Consider the following 23,053-nt stretch of genomic DNA (forward strand, 5'->3'; position numbering starts at 1 on the left):
AGAATGAAGATGAGATGAGGGACTTTTTTCTTTCATTTTTCACCCTTCTGACCTACTTAAATATTTTAACATAAAGATGCATTATTTTGTTAACTATAAAATAAATTTGTATTTAGCTGCTGATTATATCAAATACTCCTCCCAATTCTGTGCTTTATAAAAGTGAATTATAAAAGACCAAGATCTTAAATACAGAATTCACATCTCACTATAGAATTCCCTCTTTATAATAATTGCTAACATTTGGCAAGCTCCTGGATCATTATTTAAAAACATGGTTTTCAGATATATTTATTATCTTATTTAAAATATATTTTAATCTTTTTTTCCTATTAACAAAAGTAAGGGAATTCCCTGGCGGTCCAGTGGTTAGGACTCCATGCTTCCACTGCAGGGGACATGGCTTCAATCCCTGGTGGGGGAGCTAAGATCCCGCAAGCTGCATGGCGCGGGCCAAAATACAAACAAACAAACAAACAAAAAACACAAAAGTAAGACAAGCTAAATGCCAGAAACCTGGGATATACAGAAAAGCACAAATGAAAACATACATATATATATAATTCCCCAGTCAAAACTGACTGTGGTATGTTTCCAATAGGTTTTTTATATGCATTTATATGCATGTGTAAAAGTACACATATGCCTTTTATTAAGAGTACAAATTATGTTTTAAATACTTACAGCTGCTTGGGGGTCTTGCTCTTGGTTAATTCCTGAACCAGAAAAGTACCAAACGCAAACGATGGTCGTCCATGATGTAAATAATAAGCAAAATTCAGACGTTCTACTATAGCATATTTATTAACCAGGTCAGGGCTAGAGAAATGTGGGAGCTGACTCGCTGCATCTGGGGGGAAAGTGAAGCAGTATTAATCCTCTGCACCTCACCATGATTAATTTCAGATCTGCATGTGGAAAACTTTACTCTGCAATGGTAAAAGAAAACTGGTTGCTGTAATCATTTTGTACCACTGTGAATCACTTTGAACCACCAACATGTAGTAATTTTATTTTAATGTGTGGAGGTAGCCCTCATTTTATACAAAAATGTGTACCTGAGAAGCTGCATAAAAACTTATAAACAGGGGCTTCCCTGGTGGCGCAGTGGTTGAGAGTCCGCCTGCCGATGCAGGGGACACGGGTTCGTGCCCCGGTCCGGGAAGATCCCACATGCCGCGGAGCGGCTGGGCCCGTGAGCCATGGCCGCTGAGCCTGTGCCTCCAGAGCCTGTGCTCCACAACGGGAAAGGCCACAACAGTGAGAGGCCCGCGTACCACAAAAAAAAAAAAAAAAAAAAAAAAAAACTTATAAACTATGCTTTCCCCCTACTGAACTTACTTGTTATTTTAGATGCTTTAATTTTGTATCTGATGATCCATTAAGTTCACAGTGGCAATAACCCTTTAACTACAAAATCTCTGCTAATGATTTGCAAGTGTAGCTTTTTAATTCATTCATGCAGCTCATATTTATATGAATCCTCTATTCACCAAGGCCAACTCACTGTACCTTCCTCCAACAAATACTTTGAGAAGAACATCCTCTTCTCCATATTAATACCCTCCTAATAAATTTTTGTTATCGCTACCCGTACTTTCTGATGTTGGATTCATAGAGCACCTTATTATCTACATCATGATACCAACTTTCCAAGACCAGCAGAGTAGTCAAAGTTCCTCTGTGTCCACGAAAACAGCAGAAAAAATTTCTTTTTATCTTTTTAGAAAAATACGAAGTCAAAGGATATTTGGATGTGAAAAGTTGGTATGAAACAAAGTTAGGGCTTGATAGGAACAGTTAACTGCTTCTTAACTGCTTACTACCTATTTAAAAAACGAGACACTGTTAACAGTGCATCTGCTCTTATTTTCAAAGTTCAAAGCTTATTTCTGAAATAAAGTTGTATCCCTCCCATGGAATTCCAAGGGCTTTTTATATTGTGACTTAGCTCTTATTATAAAAACGGGACTTGAAGACTTTAGAGGAGTCTGTCATCTTACAAAGCTATTACTTAAAAGTATACCTCCTTTGAGATTAAAAAACTGTCACACGCCTTATCTGTATTCTTTGTAAGATCAGAGTGACTCTGGTAACTTACAATTACATATAAAACCATTCATTCATTCAATATTTGCTGAGTTCATATAAAGCTGAATGAACAAACTTGAGTTTTTATTCAAATAAGACCCTGAATTTTTAGTGGTTTGGTGGCTAGTATGGAGATTTTGTATAAGAGAAAATTCTACCTGAAGAGAAATTTTTCTCTGGCCTGCTGCAGAAGCCAAATCACCACGCAGTTGCCTTGTGGCCACTTTCAGTGGTAAAACCATATGATAAAAGAAGTCAACATTCTAATTAAATACAACTCTCCAATTTAAAAAATCCGTATTATGTCTTCATGATAATTGTTTCATTTAATTTGTGCTTTATTTCCTCAAATATGCTTTAAACTTCTAAAAATCAGGCAGGGAACATGCCTTCAGCTTCCTCTGTGTACCCAGTAGAGTGTTCCATCTCCACCAGGGCCTCAGGACTCTGGCTGATGGAGTTGGAGGCATTAGAACAGTACAGGGGATTCTCTCTACTCTCCGGTAACCTCACTGAGATTAGAATGAGTATTTTCACTTGAAAATGCAATAAGCACTACTTTATCCTGCACTGAACAAATATCGATTGAATATCTATTATAGGCCCGGCACTGCACTAGGCACTAGGTAAATTCAATATATTGAAATTTGAACTTATAAAACTGACACATTAGAAAATGCACTTTTACATAAGTCAATAACTATTTACAGGGTATATATTACAAGGTATATATTATGTGAAAAGTACTAATTTGAAGCCTCCTTTAGAGTAATGTAGGCAGAGGCACCACAGGTAATATGATATTAAAGGCTAATTCAAAATGAATAAGTAAAAAAGAAATAGAAAAAGCAGAGTTTAAGAACAACACACAAAAAAAAAAATCAGGGGAAGTTTTATGGTCTAGAGAGGATGGCAGTTTGTGCGCATCTGGTGCTTACCACGTCTCAGGAACTGCAACAGCTTTTTAAGTGCCTTGTCTCCTTTCATTCTCATGTAACAATGTGAGGTGGACACTGTCACTTACCTTATTTTATAGAAAACTGAAGAGAAGTTAAATCAGTTGCCCAAGGTCACACAGCTATTACATGGTAGAGCCAGGATTTGTCTAATGCCAACACCTATGCTCTTAACCTTTATAATACTATAGTGCAAGTGAACAAGGATTTTTGGAAAGGGAGAAATTTAAGCAGAAGGTCTATATTACATTCCCCAGCAAGTAAAGCACTAGTGACCTCATACAATGACTTTTAACTCACAGTATGTTTTCAATTCAGCTTCCTAGAAAATGTTTTCCATCAAAACTACCATGAGGTATCACCTTACTATGGTCAGAATGGCCATCATAAAAAGTCTAAAAATAATAAATGCTGGAGAGGGTGTGGAGAAAAAGGAACCCTTCTACACTGTTGGGGAGAATGTAAATTAGTACAGCCACTATGGAAAACAGTATGGACGTTCCTTAAAAAACTAAAAATAGAGCTACCATATGATCCAGCAATCCCATTCCTAGGCATATATCCAGAGAAAGCCATAATTTTAAAAGATACATGCACCCCAATGGTCACTGCAGCACTATTTACAATAGCCAGGACATGGAAGCAACCTAAATGTCCATCAACAGAGGAATGGATAAAGAAGATATGGTACATATATATATAACGGAATATTACTCAGCCATAAAGAAGAATGAAATAATGCCATTTGCAGCAACATGGATGGACCCAGAGATTGTCATACTGAGTGAAGTAAGTCAGACAAAGACAAATATCCTATGATATTGCTTATATGTAGAATCTTAAAAAAAAGGTATAAATGAACTTATCTACAAGACAGAAATAGAGTTACAGATGTAGATTTTTTCTGTATAATCAGATTTTTTCTGTATAATCAGATTTTTTCTGTATAATTTTCTGTATAATCAGAAAAGATACAAGCACCCCAAAGTTCACTGCATCACTATTTACAATAGCCAAGACATGGAAGCAACCTAGATGTTCATCAGCAGATAAATGAATAAAGAAAATGTGACACATATATATATATATATATATATGGCCATAAAAAAATGAAATAATGCCATCTGCAGCAACAGGGATAGACCTAAAGATTATCATACTAAGTGAAATAAGTCAGACAAAGACAAATATCATGATATAGCTTATATATGGAATCTAAATAAATGATACAAATGAACTTATTTACAAAACAGAAAGAGACTCACAGACACAAAACAAACTTATGGTTATCAAAGGGGAAAGGGTGGGGAGGGATAAGTTAGGAGGTTGGGATTAACATATACACACTATTATATATAAAACGGATAACCAGCAATGACCTACTGTATAGCACAGGGCACTATATTCAATATTTTGTAATAATCTATAAGGGAAAAGAATCAGAGAAAGAATATATATACAACTGAATCACTGTGCTGTACACCTGAAACTAACATAATACTGTAAATCAACGATATTTCAATTTAAAAAAAAGAAAAAAGAAAATGTTTTCCAGTGGAATGTGCCTTTATTTTTAAAATAGAAAGCAGGGGGGAAACTAGGTTGGCTTTACAAAAATGAACTTCTGTCAACACTGCTGAAATGCTCTAAAGCAAGAAGAATCCATAATGACTTACCTCCTATAGTCAGTGTGTTGGCAGACTGCCAGCCAAACAATCTGCTAGGATCAAAGGGCAATAATGACTGGAAAAGGGGAAAAGTCAAATCAGAGTTAAAAGTTAATTGATTCTAAAGTGAAGTAAACAAAATCATATGAAAGAGCTTCACAGGCAGTTCAGCTTCCCTTCTTCAGGGCAATTAAAAACTTTTATCCTTCTAGACATAAATTCTTTGAACACAGAGCATATGAGACATTTTTCTACATTAATAAAAATAGAACTGGCTATGTTCCTTTTAAAGACTCTCCACACTTCAAACTATGTCTGCAAAGTATACCCTCTTTTGATAGAACCAGCATCAATTATAATGTAAAAATGGCTTTAGAAGTCCTTTGGAATCAAAAGGCAAGAGGACTGAGAGGCTAGAAAATGTTACCACTGTAAATACAACAAGGTGTGCTGAGGCAGGTCAGGAAAGAGTGAGACAACTAGATCAAGGGTTAAAGGAATGTGATGAACAAATCATCACTAACAACAGCAAAGAAAAAACAGCCAACTAAGATCAGGTCAGTCAGAAAAGGTTTGAGAGCAAGGAGCGCTGGCTGTTTTGAAATCTGTAGGCCAAAGGTTTAGCAAAGACAGTAAATAGATGGTGGGAGGGATATAGGAGACAACAGAACTCTTAGGCCAAGATCTGGATGGCTAAGAAATGAGCAGCTTTAATTTTATTTATGTATGCATGTATGTATGTATGTATGTATTTACTTATTAATTCTTAGTTCCCAGACCAGGGATTGAACCTGGGCCATGGCAGTGAAAGTGCCAAGTCCTAACCACTGGACTGCCAGGGAATTCCAAAGCAGCTTTAATTTTAAATTAAGGGAGAATCTTGTGGTCTATTAAGGAAGGAATACTCTTCCTAAAATAACAGGACTAAATAACTGCATCAGTCAACCTGAAAACAGAACAAAGAACAACCTGAAACCTCTTATGTTTTAGGCTGATTGAATCCACTTTAGGTAGTAAAACTATGTTTTTATATAATCTACTTATATCTAGTTTATATACCAATGTTACTCAAAGTGCTGATCTGCAATGAGATAAGAAGCTTGTGATAAATATAAATCTAGCTTACTGCTTCCTTCTTTGAGAAAGTCTTGCTACATAAAATCAAAACAAAACAAACGAACCAAAAAAAAAAAAAACCTACCCTGCTGACACATACAAGCAACAAGCAGTTCATGGACTGGGACCTGCCTGGGGACTACATTTTTAAGTAGCACCAGTGTGTACCCTAAAAAATTTCACATTAGAGTAGGAGAGGTTTTGTACCTTCATAGGATTATAGAGTTTAGATTGAACTGAAGACACTATAGGAATACTTGTACCCAGGAAAAAAAGCAAAAGCCTTTTGAAATGAGAAATGAGCAAAAGAAGGTGTCCTTAATTGAGGATCCCAGAATAGGTTTCAGGGAATCTGTGAATTCCTCTGAAATATAAGCAAAATTATGTGCAACTTTTCTGGGTAGAGGGTTCATAGCTCTCTCACATTTTTAAAAAAATTTATTGTTTTTGGCTGCGGCACATGGGCTCTCTAGTTGTGGCACGTGGGCTTCTCTCTACTTGAGGCGCACGGGCTCTGTAGTTGCGTCACGCAGGCTTAGCTGACCGTGCGGCATGTGGGATCTTAGTTCCCTGACCAGGGATCAAACCCGCACCTCCTGTATTGGAAGGCAGATTCTTAACCACTGGACCACCAGGGGGAAGTCTCTCACATTCACATTCTTAAAGAGGTCTTTGTCCTGAAGGTGACTTAAATAAATAAACAGCCCTATTCACTGAGAAGAGACAGAAATTATCAGTGGTAGAATGAAGCAGCTTTCAATGAAAGTAGCAGACAAGTGTGCTGGCCAACTATCTGTCTGCTCTCAGATCCATTTCTACCTTTCCCATGTTCTGCCCTGAACTGCAGAGAACTGCATTTCCCAAACTCACTTGCCCTCTGGCTACCAGATAGGTATAGCCATGAGAGACAACATGGGAGATTAAAGGTGCCAAGAGGGGAGAAACCAAGATATTTTCCCCTTCTTTATTTTCTAGGGCATCTCTTGCATGGTTCCAGCCCTACCCTCTCGTCCCAGCTCCCAGTAGGTAGCCCGGTTGTGATTTTAGCTCCCAGAGAGGCTACAGCTGTTGGGTTCAGACAACACCACTTTCTTGCAGCCTTAGGGGGTGCTGGCTGCTTCCTTCTTTGTTAATTTTTGGGTTGTCTCATCATCACACGTTTGGTTTCTCCATTTTGCTATCATTCTGTGTAAGTAATTCCCTATATTAAATGTCCTCCATTTGGAAGACCCAGAGTGGTTCCTGTTTTCCTGGCTGAACGCTGACTGATACTCCTAAATACTGTACCTGAATCAGGTGGTAGAGTGTAATATCTGGTGGCAGGACACTAGGGGCAGTGTACTGTGGGAAGAGAGCAGTTTTAAGCTTGGGGTAAGGAGTTAATGCCATCTTCAGTAGCTGGGGATCTACTTTCTTCACACAGTTCTCATTTTCTTCATTCTGAACAACCTAAATAAAAAGATAACATGGTATAGAATAATGTTTTTCTCTTCTTCAAATTTAAGTCCTTTTTTCATAAGTAGCCTGTGAAACAAGGTTAGCTTGATATAATAGGTGGTAGTGAAAACAGCACTGGACAAGGAGTCAGTAGCCAATTGTTCTAGTTCTGGTTCTAAGACAAACTAGCTGTATGACCTTAGTCTAGATATTTAATATCAGGCAGGCTTCAGTTTCCTCATCTACAGAATTAGAAAGTTTAGCTAGATCAGTGGTTTTCAAACTGCATAAGGAAAAGCTGTTTGAAAAAAGGCTCTACTGCAATATTTAAAAATTTCAGATATTAAATAGTAAATATTTTACAAGAAAAAAACCTAATAGACTAGATGACTCTTAGGTCCTTTCCTCTCAGGTCTCAAGTTATTCTGACTGATTTCTGACAGGTGATCAAAAACAGGAAGAATAAATAACCATGAAGTTAAGGTATACTGCAACAATCTAAAAGAGGTGGTATTAAATTAAGCTAGCATCAGTAACAAACTTTTGCAGATTAGATGTTTAACAGCATTCTTAAGTTCCCTCTAACCAGCCACACTATACTTTCAAAAAAGCAGAGACGGGCAACTTTTCACTGGATTCCTCAAAAGAGTTTTTAAGGGTAGCTAAAAATTATGATTTCCTTTTTAACTCTCAAAGAGGTCAAATAACAGAGAGTAATTCCCAAGTCACAGATTTAAAGTATACTTACTCCAAGGAGCAATTAGATCTTGATTCTATCCTGAAAACAAACCTGGAGTATTAGAGAACAAATAAACAGGAAAAAAATCACTATACAACATTCAGTTGCCCCTTGGTATCCACAGGTGATTGGTTCCAAGACCCCCACAGATGCCAAAATCTGAGGATGTTCAAGTCCCTCATGTAAAATACTGTAGTACAGTCAGCCCTCCATATCTGTGGATGCAGAACCCCCAAATATGGAGGGCTGACTACAGCAGTCTCCTTTCAACTTAAGAGGATACGATATAAAGTTTAAAAATTCACCCTTGTTTTATGCTCTTTAATCTAATGAAATACTTGTAAGTGGTTATATTTTAATATCAACTGAGACCTAGAAAATCCACCGATATTTCTGCTAAATTTAAAATCAGTCCTATTTTGCCATAACAGGTAAAAGTGCTGTCCATACCTGGCTGACGCCCCCAGGGGCATACATTGTGGTAGCAAGGGCCAGGAGGGTATGTCCTTCCAATAGCATACTGCTTACACTGGCCTGGTTGCTGGGAATCAGTATCTGAGCATTTGCAAGGCTAGCCTGGAAGATCAGTTTGGGATCTGAAAATAAGAGAGTACATTTTTCTCCTTGAGAGAGAGAAATACTAAACTAAGGATTACATAATTCTGAGAAAGAAACTTAATTTTTAACTCTATCCACAGTAAGAAGGATTTTCTAAGTTTAAGAGCAATGGGAAAACGTCACAAAGGAAAAAAAAGAAAGATCTGTCCACATAAAAATAAAAACTTCCGTTCAAACAAAGAAAATTGAAAGGTAGTAATAACAAGGGCAAAAATCAACAACAGATGACAACCTAACAATTAATGCCTTCAACAAAGAGCTCATATCAATACAAAAGCCCAAAATACTGACTGTAACAGATAAATGGACAAAAGAAATAACCATTTTACAAACAAGGAAATATAAATGTCTGACACATAAAAATATGTAATTCATTAGCAATAAAGAAATGCAAATTAAAATAGTAATTAGATGCCATATATCACCTATCAAATCAGCAATGATTTTTAAACATATTCATTCTCAAGCACAGAGCTGGTCAGTGTGCACAGAAGCTGGGACTTACAGAAAAGAATGGTGTAACCCTCCTGGAAAGCAATCTAGCCTTATATCAAGAACCTTAAAAAAAAGAACCTTCAAAATGCACATAACCCCAGACCCAGGAATTTTATATCCAGGAACCTATCTGTACTAAGGAAATAATCTGAAACAAGCACAAAAATTTTATGTTCAAATATACTCAAGATTATTATTTATAATAGGAAAAATTGAAAACAGCCTTAATGTCAAAAAATGAGAGGATAGTAAATTAAATAAGAGTATTTCTATACAATGAAATATTATGTAGACATAAAATGGTCATTGTCTCTAAGAACACAGGAAAATTCTTATGTTATAATTACTATATGAAAAAACACAATATACAAATACATAGATGTTTCTGGTTATATCCCTAGCACTTACAGACTGTCACAGGTAGGGGATAAATAAATATTTGTTGGATGAATGAAATACAATATTGACTAGGTTTAAAGAAAGTATAGAGAAAATAACTAGAACAAAATATATTAAAACATATCAAGAGTTCCCTATGGATAGTATCTTCCTCTTCACTTAAGCTATCTACCTATTGAGGTGTTATCTTGGTAGTTGTCTGTGGCTTCCTATTTTTTTAATTATTATTTTTTAACAATGAAACATGTTACTTTATGATCACCAGAAAAATAAAACAAAACCAAAAACCCCTCAACCCACATTATGAAAAAAGTTATTCATTAGGAAAGAAATCAGGCATTACATAAAAGTGGCTGTTGACACTCCTTGCGTATGTTGTGGCTTGGCCTGTCCCCTTTCCTGAACCTCTAGAATAACACCCACTAAGCCCTCAGGGGTCACAGGGTTTTTCTACCTGATTATAACCAGAGCAAGGCTCTCCATCATTGGCTCCACTAGAGAAGACACAACAATCCCACATATACTATGGATTTATTTTCACTCCAATTGGAGTTCCTTACTGAAAGATTCAGGGCAGCCATTTGGAAGACAGACCACCTCCTCATGGAAACAGGGTGTCAGTCTACCAAAGAGCAGGAACCTGTGATGAACTGGTAGGGTAAGAGATAGCCAACATAACCACACATGCTATCTGCTCCAAGTCTGGTTTTCTTCACTGTCAAGAGGCTAACATTTTTGGTCTTTTGCTTTTTAAATAAAGCTTGAGTCTAGATTATGGTCAAATATTTGTCTACAGCTAGACAGTTTATTCAAAGAGTTCACAATTTAAATTCCATTCAACGACCAGTTATTTATCCAAAGCAAGTTTTATTATTTAATACAATACACCCATACCTGTTAAATTACTGGAAACTTGTCGACACTGAACTAAAAATTCAAACCAAGGGTGAGCTTCATGTAATTCTTTTTTTTCCAAAAAGGGACAATTTGGAGGACTAAGTCTGTATATAAAACAAACAAACAAAAAAACTATCTGATTAACATAGAGGATAAGACAGACAATTACAACCATGTTTGCTCAGGTGATAACTAGCATAAAAAGAAAAAGAACTTTGTAATTAAAAAGTAAATATAACACAATATAATCCCAGTCTTGTGTTGTGTTTTACATATGCCTTATGATCTGGAAATAGAGAATTTTAGAGACAGGGATAATATCACTTACAATGTATTTCCTACTGTGATGAAATTTTACCAACTCTGTATAAGATTACCACCAGATATCTTTGCACTTGAAGATATGCTGTATTGGTTTTTGTTTTTTTTTTAACAACAAAAGCTCTTTAGCTTTTTCAAACTTAAGAGGTTTTTGAAAACCTTTACGTAACTACAAGAGAAGCTGGGACTAAGCAGTTAAGGCTCATAACAGGTCCTCTAAAAATACAGCTTTTAAACTTTCACTTGCCAGTAGCTTTGAGGAAAACATTTCTGTGTTCAAAGTAAGTCTTAATGATATGAACAAGAAATACACCCTTTGCTTGACTTCCTAGTCTTTACTACACAAAATAAAATAAAAATGTTCTCCTTAGCACATGAATGTGGGTTCTGGAATCAAACGTAAGTATAATTAAATCTAGCTTTACCAATTACTAGCTGTACACCTTAAATAGGGCACTTAGTCTCTCTCAAAGCTTCAGTTTCCTCATCTGTGAAATGGAGGAGTAAGTAACCACCTCACAGGGTTTTCTGAAGATTAAATGAGATAATGCATGTAAAGTACTAAGCCTAGTGTCAAGAACACTGTAAGCACTCATACGTTAGAGACTACTACTATTTTTATTATTACTGACCCAATAGCAATTAACACTGGCCACAGATAACGATACTGCAGGTTGATCTTAGATATCAATATATATTGATATCTGTCTATCTAAATATAAGCTTTAGAGCATTTCTAAGATACCTTGCAGTGGCGTTGAATTCAAAGTTTTTAACATTTGCTTGGTAATGAAAATATCAAAGAAGTCCAAGTTAACCTTTAGAATCCTCCCTCTTTTAAACTTGTAAAGCATTTCTTTCTAATTTCTAGTTATTTAAAAGGTTAACAGAGATGTTACAGAATTAACATCACCAAAAAACACATAATAAGCATTTAGTTGAATGCAGTATTGAACTAAAAGATGTACCAAATGTTAGAGTGGGAGGAACTACTTCAAAAAGATCAGTATTCCTCACAAGAATGCTTAATATTTTCCTAAAAGTCACATTCAGAAGTAGTACGGAGAGAGGGAACATGAAGGCCTGCTCAAGGACAAGTTAATTCTTAGTACTCACTTGTAATAGTCAAGAAAGACATAAAGAAGATACTGCAGACTGTGTTCCAAACAATAGAGAATGAAGTGACAATGGAAATCCCAACCATCTTTGGACCTATAGTTTTGAACAGGGAGGGTATCTTGCATCACACCCCCAATACGGTTCAGTCTTTTGAGAAAGAGTTCAAAGTCTTCTAGTTCAGATGTAAGAAAAATTCCATTCCTATTGGGCAGGTTTAAATAAAAGATGGCAAGTTAAAAAGTTGCTATATTCAGAGCAGACCAAATCATTTCCATTGTTAAGTAGTCTCAACTAGTTAAAAGTATTTACAAATTAATACTGCCAATTCTTACCCCATAAGCATGTTCAGACACACATATTTTGCTAGTTTCCAATAAAGGTTTCTGCACCACTGTAGTATTTTAATGTAGTAATGACAGTCTCGAGTTATATTAAATATTTCAAAAACCTAAACTAAGCCACCTCGATTACTTTGTTTTTACTGGAACTGTACAATCCAGCGTGGCAACAGTGGTTAAATCTTGAAGCTAGATGCTTTACACACTGAGGAATTCACCAAAATATCCAAACAAAATCATTAAGAAATTAAAGCAGAATAATTTAAATAGACCAACCATTAAAGAATAGAAATTTGCATTTAAATTTTTTTATAAGTTTACTGTTAAATACATCATACATACCATTAAAGGAGTATAGAGAACATATTATGTGGAGTTTAGAGAAACACTGCATAGCCACCACCCAGATTACAGAACACTGTACCTAGAAGTCCTCTGTGTATTCCTCCCCCTTTACATGCGCTTTGCCCTCAGAGGTGACCACTATCCTTACTTTCATGATAACTATTCCCTTACATTTATTCACCCATATAGTTTTACCACCCATGTGTGTAACCCCAAATAATATAAGGTTTGGTTTTGCCTATTTCAAACTTTATATAAGAAGGGAACATCTTAGATATATTGTTGTCTTGTTTCTTCTACTCAACATTGTGTGATTTATCCATGTTGAAACATTGTGTGATTTATCCATGTTGATACCCATGGCTATAGTTTTTTAGTTTTCATTGTTATATAGTGTTCCACTGTATGATTATACTACATTTTACTTATCTGCTCTAACTTTGATGGCCATTGTTCCTAGATTTTTGGTAAAATAAATTTCCATTTCCATGATTACAAATAAGGAAGAGCATCTCACATGTTTATTGGCCATTTGTGCTTCCTCTTTTGTGAAATGTCTATGTGTGCTGGTATCTTTCCCCTCCAGATCCAAGTTCTACTCTCCTGCTCTGCATCCCTGGAGGCTCACCTGTATGGGTTGCTCTAGAAGACTCCTGTGCCCTCAGGTTTCTGTTTTGGTTTCGTCTCCTATGGGAGACTCCCATTGGGAGATAATAATTAAAGAAAAAGGGAGGATGGGGATACCTGGGCCCTCTCTGTGTGAGGTGACAGCAGGTTGGCTAACATTCTCCACTAAGAGACACAACTCCTGCCAGGCAGCTCCCTTGGTCTCAGTAACTGCTGTCTTCCTTTGCCCTGCCAGGCCTTTTAGAAAGCACACCCTACTCCCAAGGTCATGAAGATATTCTTCCCTACCGTCTAAAAGCATTATAATTTTTACATTTTACATTTAGGTTTTAAAATCTACCTGGAATTGATTTTATGCATGATATAAGGCAGAGGGTCCAATTTCATTTCCCCCATATAGCTATTTAGTTATCCCAACCCCATTTGTTGAAAAGACTATTCTTTCCTCCAAAAAGACTGTTCTGCAGTGCCACCTCTGTCATATATAAGGTGAGCATACATATATGTCTGTTTCAGGGCTTCCCCAGTGGCACAGTGATTAAGAATCTGCCTGCCAATGCAGGGTACATGGGTTCGATCCCTGGTCTGGGAAGATCCCACATGCCATGTGGTGCCATGCACCACAACTACTGAGCCTACGCTCTAGAGCCCATGAGCCACACAACTACTGAGCCCACATGCCACAATTACTGAAGCTCGCATGCCTAGAGCCTGTGCTCCGCAACAAGAAAAGCCACTGCAATGAGAAGCCTGCACACTGTAATGAAGAGTAGTCCCTGCTCACTGCAACTAGAGAAAGCCCGTGCGCAGCAACGAAGACCCAATGCAGCCAAAAATAAATCAATAAAAATAGTTTTTTAAAAAAAGTCTGTTTCTATGCTCACTCTTCTGTCTTAATTGCTATAGCTTTAGAGTAAGTTTTAATATCTGGTAGGGCAAGTTCTTCTTTTTCAGGGTTGTTCTTGACCCTCTGAATTTCCATATAAATATTTATAATCAGCTTGTCAAATCCATTGCTGGGATTTTCATTGAGATTGCACTATGTCTAAAGATCAACTTGGGAAGAATTGATAGCAGGCTTGTCTTGTTCCAAATCTAAAGAGAATGCTTGTGATGTTTCACCATTAAGTATAATATTAGTTGGAAGATTTTTTGTTAACATCTCTTTAAAGTTAAGGAAGTTTGCAGCTATTCCTAGTTTGCTAATAGGTTTTATTATAAATAGATGTTGAATTTTATCAAATGCTTTTCTGTATCTATCAGGGTGGTATGAATTTTTCCCTTTAATCTGTTAATACAGTAGATCTCACTAATTCATTATTGTCATAATTCATGTTAAAACACATACATATTATCTTTATAAACAATCAAGTATTAAGCAAAATATCTGATAAGCATACAAGTTATACAAAAGTCTACTTTTAGCAAACAAGAAGAAAAGGATTTAGTGCAATGAAAAGAACAGTGACTAGAAAGTCAGGGGTAAAATGATTGAAGCCTGTAAGTAACTGGGTTAGGCAAAGCTCTTAACTTCTTTAGATCTCCCTCTCCACATCTTTAAGTTGGGTAGGACAGTACAGTTATACTTCCCCAATAAGTATAAACCTAAAAGAATACATGGGAAATAATTTTAAGAAACTTAAAAATTAACAAATATGTTAAGTCTCATTATTTTGACAGCTTAGGGAGATAGGTTGAGCTCTATGAAATTGCTGATATTCAACCATTTTTCACCTCTACAAATGGCAAGTTCACATGATTCAAGCTAACAATTATTTTTAGAAATGAATTAAAAGTTTAAAGTCTTGGGCTTCCCTGGTGGCGCAGTGGCTGAGAATCTGCCTGCCGATGCAGGGGACACGGGTTCGAGCCATGGTCCGGGAAGATCCCACACGCTGTGGAGCAACTGGGCCCGTGAGCCACAACTACCGAGCCTGCGCGTCTGGAGCCTGCGCTCCGCAACGAGAGAGGCCGTGATAGTGAGAGGCCCGCGCACCGCGATGAAGAGTGGCCCCCGCTTGCCGCAACTAGAGAGAGCCCTCGCAAAGAAACGAAGACCCAACACAGCCAAAAATAAATTAATAAATTAAAAAAAAAAAGTTTAAAGTCTTCAGTTATCACTTCAAGTGATACTTCCCCTGTTTTCTTAATTGAGCTGTCCTCTTTAGTTCAAGGCCATACATGGCGTACGGGTGCAGTGATAGTACTGAGAAGAGTGGGAAACATTATAGGATACTAAGGTATCCTCATCGCAAGCTCTTGTCACTTGGTCCTTGTATCCCCATAGATAGCTTACCATTTCTACCCCAAAGCATATACAGTGTTTTGGGAAGAATCTTCATGTAGAATTTGAGAGCCTATTCACTACCTAATGTGATTTTAAAACCTCAATATACAATAATGCCCTTTCAATTTTAAAATATCAATATTATGAAACAATGTTGCATTGGATTTATGGCATTTCAGAGGAAAAGTTGCATCACTGTATTTTATTGTTCTTCCTTTTACACATCCCCACAGTTTACAGTACCTGGCCAGTGTATCTAAAATTTCATTCCTCATGTAGTTGTTGCAGCGAGTATTCTGATCAACAACGTCAACAGTCAGAGGGGGCCATTTGTTCTGCTGAAGTGAGGCATAACTATTCCGGGTCTGAAATTCTCCAATCCACAAGGTAATGCTGAACCAATCATGGCGAGCTGTGAGGTATCTCCAGAGGGCTTCGGGAGAATATGATTTGTATTCTACATTAAGAACAAAATACATTTTAAAATAGCAATGAATAATGATTATTGACACAAAGCTCAACACTAATTGAGTAAATATGATGATCTGGACAAATATCTATATAATATAACAGATGAATTATTCAGGCCCTCTGCTTCTTTTACTATTTTCCTCTTTTGTGGTGTTGCTCATTTTATAATCGATATATTAGCCCTCTTTTCCCTTTTCTTTTAATATAAATAAAAACTCTGGCTGTAATAATAAACACGAATTTGACATCCTATGAATTACCACTGTTTGCCAGTGTTAGTTATTCCCCAGAGCCCTGGTATGATACAGATCCTCAGTTTAAATAGGAAGAAACCAAAGACTATTTGGAAAAACAAAGAATGTCACTCTGAGGCTGGGAAGAGAACTCTTAGCCTTGAAATCTCAATTCACTGAACCACATGACTTTTCTCTTTCACTATCACATTATAAATCCCTTACAAAAACCTCAAGGGCTCAATGTAATGACTTGCATTTTAAAGTAACTGAATATATTTCTTCCCCAAAAGGAATTCTAAAATGAGGACACACCAAAATATTCAAATACCAATGCCTTATTTAATCCTCATTCACTATGCTCAGATTTTAGGCTCTTTCACACTTGCCTTCTGGACTTATCCTGGGGAGAAGGATGGATTCTTGTGTTAGTTGATTCCACCACTGAGCCCAAGTTAACACAATTCTGTGATCTTGCTTGTTAAGTTTATCTGTATCTTTATGATCATATTTCAGGAATGAGTCCAAAACAGACTTGTGCTTGAAAAAATCTTGTTCCTTTATCCAATACCTAAAAGAGTGATATGAAATTTTTTTTAATTTTGGAGGAAAAAGCATCATTCCTTTTTCTCTGTTCAAGAAGTTCTACTCTTTTGGGGAACACAAAATTCAATACTCTTAATTTTGTATTTATTATCTTAAAAATATATATGATTATGCACATATTGAAATGACAGGGAATTCCTAAGTCTCTTCTAGATGATACAAGTTTTATCTTCATAAGGAATGTAAGCTCAGTTCCACATAAGAAGTCCATACTAACAGTTATAAGCTAAGCCTTGTCTACAATATTCTTCCCATGTTATAAAAAGGGGGCTAATGAGACTACCTGGGAAAAGACTGGATCTGCATATTTTCTTGGAAATGTCCTGAATAAAACTTCTCAACTTGATGCACGAAGTCTATAGTTCTTTTTTCTTTTTCAGAAAAATAATTTTTTTCTTTTAAAATTTCAACCTTGAATAGAAAGTAATTTTTAAAAAGTAATTAAAGCAGTGACCTCACAAAAATCAAAAACATTTGCAAAACAAATGTCATGATTTTAAATATTTAAGAATTGTGTTTTGTAGATAGCTAGTGGGAAGCAGCCGCATGGCACAGGGATATTAGCTTGGTGCTTTGTGACAGCCTGGAGGGGTGGGATAGGGAGAGTGGGAGGGAGGGAGACGCAAGAGGGAAGACATATGGGAACATATGTATATGTATAACTGATTCACTTTGCTATAAAGCAGAAACTAACACACCATTGTAAAGCAATTATACCCCAATAAAGATGTTAAAAAAAATTAAAAATTAAAAAAAATTAAAAAAAAAAAGAATTGTGTTTTGAATTTTTGAGGCAATGTATGTATTCGCACAAATTTTCCTTTACCACAAATGCAAAATGATCATTTAAAAAGACAAAAGAGTTGTCATACTTTTACTTACTGGGTATTAGTTGAATATTAAAATAATTCGTTTTGAAGTTTCACCAACATTTACTAGAAAATGTAAACTACTTGGTCTCACCTTTACCTACCAAAAAGTCCCGTATGTTTTTATCAGTTGTATAGAAGCATATCTTGAGCAATTGGTCTTTTACATTAAAGCCCTGAAGTAAACATAGAAAAATCAAGAAAACTTACATTTTGTAATGGAGCTATTTTGAACATAAATATATGTTAAATACAGAAGTACTCTATTATAGACATATGCCTTGTTAGAATTCCACAACTTTTCAGCTCTTGTAAACATTCATTTTCTACATTTATCATGCATATTTACTGCCTAACCCTAAAGTCCTTAAGGCACTTTGTTTGCCAGAAGAAAGGCAGCACACAGAACAATTTAGGGTAATGCCAGGCTACCATAGTACCAAAACTACAGCTATCTGTTATGATGATTCACTTGAAGACAAAAGTCTGTGTAAATAACAACCTTTACATAGTTTCACTCCTCTGAACTTCCAGAAAGTTACTGTGGGCAAGACCTCAACCACGCAGATGAGGCCCAGATCTCAGCTTTGTCCAGGAACCCCACCTCTAGGACATTCCCTTCTCAAATGAAGTAAAACCATGGAACACAAGGTAAAGGTAAAAGCCATTGGAAAGTTCAAATGGAGATATAAGAGGTCACACAGACAATAAAGAATGTCCCCCAACAAATAATGAGGTCCTGTGCATGCTCTGACATGTGTGAAACCTTTCATGAGAAATACTGTCTCCTTCTAACCAAAGTACCAAATCTAACAGAGAACAAATGATGGAAATTCCAATCAAAAATTTCTTCAAGAAAGTTCTTAGTACCAAAGAATGTTTCCCAGTATTACTGTCATAATTTCCTAGTAAAAGTTACACAAATTTCTTAGTTTGTGACACATCTATGAATACAAATCAATTTTTATATCAACCAGAAATTATATTAAATACATAAGAGAACTTCTCTTACATTAGAGACTTTATGATCAAACAGATTATGCCACTTACCATATTCTTCAAAAGCTCAGAGGCTTCCTTTATATTATTCTTTTTCAAATTGTCAAAGACCAAATCTAGGCCTATTCTAATCAACTCCTCGAGTCTTTGAGCAGAATGACTATTAATCCTGAAGAAAGTTTGTGCCTCTGGTATTTTGTTGTTTAAAATGGCATTGGCAATAACTTCCTAGGAAAGAAGGAAGGAAGAAAAATATTTGCTTTTTGAGTTCCTTTTTATTACCTTATTATGATTATCAACATGGGACTTATACATTTACTGAGTACCTCAATAAGGGACCTTTACTGAAAACCTTCTACTAGATTTGGGGCTTTGCACAGGGGACATGAATTGACCAAAAGATGGACTCTGCTCTCTAGGAGGTTTTAGACTAGTATAAGAAATGCAAATAAAGCACTGATTATAGTACTGTATGATAAGGGTGATGATATAGGTACCCCAGGGTTCCAGAGAGGAGGGTCCAGGAAAGGAACATCTAAATAAGAGAGATGAAAAAAAAAAAAGGTTTCCTAGTAGAGATGACTGATAAAGTAAAAGTTTTAAAGACAAGTATGTGTTACATACGTTTATTGAAAAAAGAACATGCGTTCCAAAAAGAGAGAATATTATATGCAGAGGCATAAAGGCAAGAAACAGTATCAAGCATTCAGAGAACTCCAAATTACTTAATATAACTGGAGAAAAAGCTGAAGAGAGTAGCAGGCGAGACTTGAAAGAAAAGCAAAGGCTCCGTCATAAAGGGCATTGTGTGTGTGAGATGGATTTTATCCTGAAACTTATGCAGAGCCACTGAAGGATCTTAAAAGCAAGGGTGATATAATCATATATATATTTTAGGAAGATATACATATTTTAAAAAGAACATGCATTCATATGCATGTTTTTGGAGACAGCGTCCACTGCTTTCATCAAAGTGGACTGTAACCTCCCCCAAAATTAGAAATCAATGATTATGAGTAAAAAGAGCAGAAGACCATGGATGAAGCCATGGAGCACATTAAAAGAGGGGAAAACAGGAAATGAATGAAACCTGCAAAGGAGACGGGAAGAGGGAAGCCCTAAAGAGTGGAAAGAAAATCAAGTAGTTTTTGGCTAGAGAATGATTAAGAGACAGAAAATGCAGTCACAGCAGGTACTTCCCTACCCTTCCACCCCAAGAAGAGCAGTCTTGTGAACCTGGCAGCATCTCAGCCTTATCAACTTTCAAACCCTATCAATTCTGATCCTCTGGGTTAAGCTATTCTGGCCTTTGTCTTTCCAATGCCAACACTCTCCAAGAGGTTAGAGGAATTCTTCCAGTCCCTAGTCAGAAAAAAGAATCAGAGTTTGGCTGTATTAACTTATACTATACAAAGAAAGGCAAGTTGATAAATACAGGAAACTTAATTTACAAAATATCTTAACTAGAATCTGAGATAAGACTCGAATATACTTCTAAGCAATAATGTCATAAAATTTTCCTAAGATAGAATCAACAGCAGCAATTTGATTTATTCAAGGGTCAGGCAGAATGCATAAGTCCAAAGTGCCAGGCCCTAGACACTGAAGGAGTGACAGTTCACAATGAGTTTGGGGTCAGGTGTTTGTCCCTGGATCCAAATGGGCAGATCTGGCATAAAGAGGGAGCCTATCTGTGTTCTGAATTAAATAAATGAAACTTGTAGACATAAACTTGAAGTTGTGCCCAGAGATCCAAAAATCTATAAAACCTAGAACGCTTGCCAAAGATTCTGAATCACAAGTGTTCAGATTCTAAATTCTGTTTCTTCTATCATTTTCTCAGATCCTCTAAGTCTGGCAAATAAAAGAAGTGATAATTACTCATACTTACCTCAGTGCTGAGCTTCTCCCATATATTGCTCTCCTTTACTTTGGGGACATTTTCATTTACATCATATTCATCTATAGCATCTGTTAGCTTCCAAGGAAACTTTATCATGAAGGTTCGAAGTTCATTAATGTAGCTGGTCAAAATGTTCACTCCTTTCTGTAGATGTTCATCTAGCTCTATGGAAAACACCAATGTGCCAATTTCATATACATAAATGTGTGTGTGTGTGTGTGTGTGTGTGTGCGTGTGCACAGACAGAATAAACTCTGAGCTATTATAAAGAAGTTTACAAAATGGCAAAATTCAAACTCAGCGTTTTCATGTCAAACAAAAAATCTCTGAGCCTTCTCCTATTTACAAGTACGTCCATGTTTTAATATAACCCTTTTCACCCTCTTCACAATGATTAGTTCTTTCTGCCAAATTTTCCAGTGTTAAAACCCAATTCACTCACTCAGTTACACACTGACTTTACCCAACCTAAGCAAATGGCACTCCCCGGCTTACGCTCTCTCACGCAATAGGACCACTTATATCTCTGTCCTGACATAAGAATGGGCTAATTATCCCCTTCTTTGCTGCTGTTCTTACCTTCATTGTGAATAAAAAGCTCCTTTATTTGTTTGTTAAGGAAAGACAGTGTAAGATTAAGCAACTGTTCCGAAAAGTGTTTGCTCTGGGTTTCAGAATCATTTTCTCTAATTGCTGAGCAAAGTAAATCCAATGCTGGTGTCAGCTCTTCCACATCTGAGGAAAAACCAAAGAAAGGAACGTGAAGAACACCAGGATACTCCCAGTAAAATTAACCTATCCAGAAATACCATGCTGCAATATCTTAAAACATAAGACAAAGACAAATGTCTTATTCTCGAAAAGCTCACAAAACTTTCATGAAGTCTCATTACTTGCAAACTTTAGCTACTCTACTTACTACTAGTCATCACTTACCGGTACTACGAGTAACTACGATTTTGCTGACCAACTACTATATTTTAAATACTGTACTTGGTGTTTTATAAATGCTATCTCATTTTTTCCATTTAACAACCTGAGAGGTAGGTGTTATAGCCCCCTTTCCACAGATGAGGAAACTGAGGATTAGCGAGGATAAATAACTTGTCCAAGCTAATTTGAAAGTATAGACAAAATTTGAATTTTAGCCTGTCTGATTCCAAAACCATTCTCTTAAACACACAGGTGAAAGCAAGGCCCCTGAATCCTCTATTTGCCAGCTTCAAATAAATAAAATGATTCCTGTTTATCTTAGCATTGGCCCCACCTCTAGAATTGTACCTGTGTGAGAATGATGGGAAACATGGATTTTACCCTGAGAAACCAGGTAAAGTTAGTCCTATGCTTCTTGTTTCCAGATCCATCCCCACTCTTCAAGGAAAAGCAGTGCAGCTGAGAGTGGAGTAAGGAGTAATCACCAACCACCCAACAGCAGAAGTGAGTAATGACCATATAATCATTGATGGAGTCCCCCTCAACACCACAAACCAGGCCTTTCTCTATAAATTCAAGCAGACTTAAAAAAACAATGGAGCATAAAAAAGTTAGCAATTCAAGAGGGAGGAGACCAAACTCTGCACGCAAAACAAAAGAGAATGTTTTTAAAAAATAAAATTTCTAATCCACATTGTCAGTAAGGACTAACGTTAAATTGATAGAAAAAGTAGGTTGTCATTTTCTCCACTTAAGAGTACAAATTGGTGAAACTTTTCTGGAGGGTAATTTATAAAAAAATTTAAGAATGTAAATTGTGTGTCTCTTTGACCTGTGAATTCCACATCTAGAAATTAATCCCAATAATTGTACATATGTGAAATTACACAAACACACAGCATTTATAGCACATTGCCAATAATAGTAAAAATTAGAATCAACCTAATGTGTAATGGGAGTTTGGTTGGGTAAATTATGGTACAGCCCATACAATGAAATTCTATGCCATCATAAATAATAGGTATATCTATCATTATCAAGAAAGATGTCTGTAACATATTATCAAGTGAAAAAAAAAAAAAGCAGATTATAAAACTTTATGTACAAGGGAAAACACACTTTATTACCCTGTCCTCTAAAGAGAGGATTTGCATGACTACCTGGTCCAAGAAGAAAAGCAGAGCTCCCGTTTATTAAAAATGAAAGTCAAAGTCTTGAAAAGAAGTGTTGCTAATGTAGCAAAAAAGCAGAAGAGTCAGGCTGAAAAGTCTTATAACAAGTCCCAGTCCCCAACTCGGCCAGCTGCACTGCCACTATACATCAATATCTCAGACAACTGCAAGAGCTGGAAATTTTTGCAAATGAAGTTTATTCTCTTTTGAATAAAATGCTCTTGAATTTGAAAGATCATCTCTTCTTTGCATACCAAAGATACAAAGCACAGTACAGGATATGAATAATCAACGCATATGATAAGAACATTTATAGATTCTCACAACTATCTCAAGATTCCAGAAAGTAAATAAAATGTTATGACTGACTCCTGGCAAATAAATAAGTCATCAGAAAACACAACAATAATTTGAA

At 36.3% G+C, this 23,053-nt stretch overlaps 1 protein-coding gene across 1 annotated transcript in view; it reads right to left on the reverse strand.

Moving 5' to 3' along the window:
- Nucleotides 1–23,053, reverse strand: part of SPG11 (SPG11 vesicle trafficking associated, spatacsin) — a 76,676-nt gene that overhangs the window by 36,221 nt on the left and 17,402 nt on the right. Inside the window, exons 9-21 of the mRNA XM_065871715.1 lie at nt 21,113–21,268; nt 20,522–20,697; nt 18,682–18,858; nt 17,736–17,807; nt 17,046–17,173; nt 16,546–16,727; nt 15,696–15,909; nt 11,853–12,056; nt 10,413–10,519; nt 8,457–8,602; nt 7,118–7,279; nt 4,724–4,790; nt 685–850 (exon numbers count right to left, since the gene is read on the reverse strand). Of these exons, the coding sequence (XP_065727787.1) occupies nt 685–850; nt 4,724–4,790; nt 7,118–7,279; nt 8,457–8,602; nt 10,413–10,519; nt 11,853–12,056; nt 15,696–15,909; nt 16,546–16,727; nt 17,046–17,173; nt 17,736–17,807; nt 18,682–18,858; nt 20,522–20,697; nt 21,113–21,268 (1,957 nt within the window). The remainder of the gene's footprint in view (nt 1–684; nt 851–4,723; nt 4,791–7,117; nt 7,280–8,456; nt 8,603–10,412; nt 10,520–11,852; nt 12,057–15,695; nt 15,910–16,545; nt 16,728–17,045; nt 17,174–17,735; nt 17,808–18,681; nt 18,859–20,521; nt 20,698–21,112; nt 21,269–23,053) is intronic.

The sequence above is a fragment of the Phocoena phocoena genome, chromosome 2, assembly GCF_963924675.1.
Source record: "Phocoena phocoena chromosome 2, mPhoPho1.1, whole genome shotgun sequence".
Taxonomy (NCBI): Eukaryota; Metazoa; Chordata; class Mammalia; order Artiodactyla; family Phocoenidae; genus Phocoena; species Phocoena phocoena.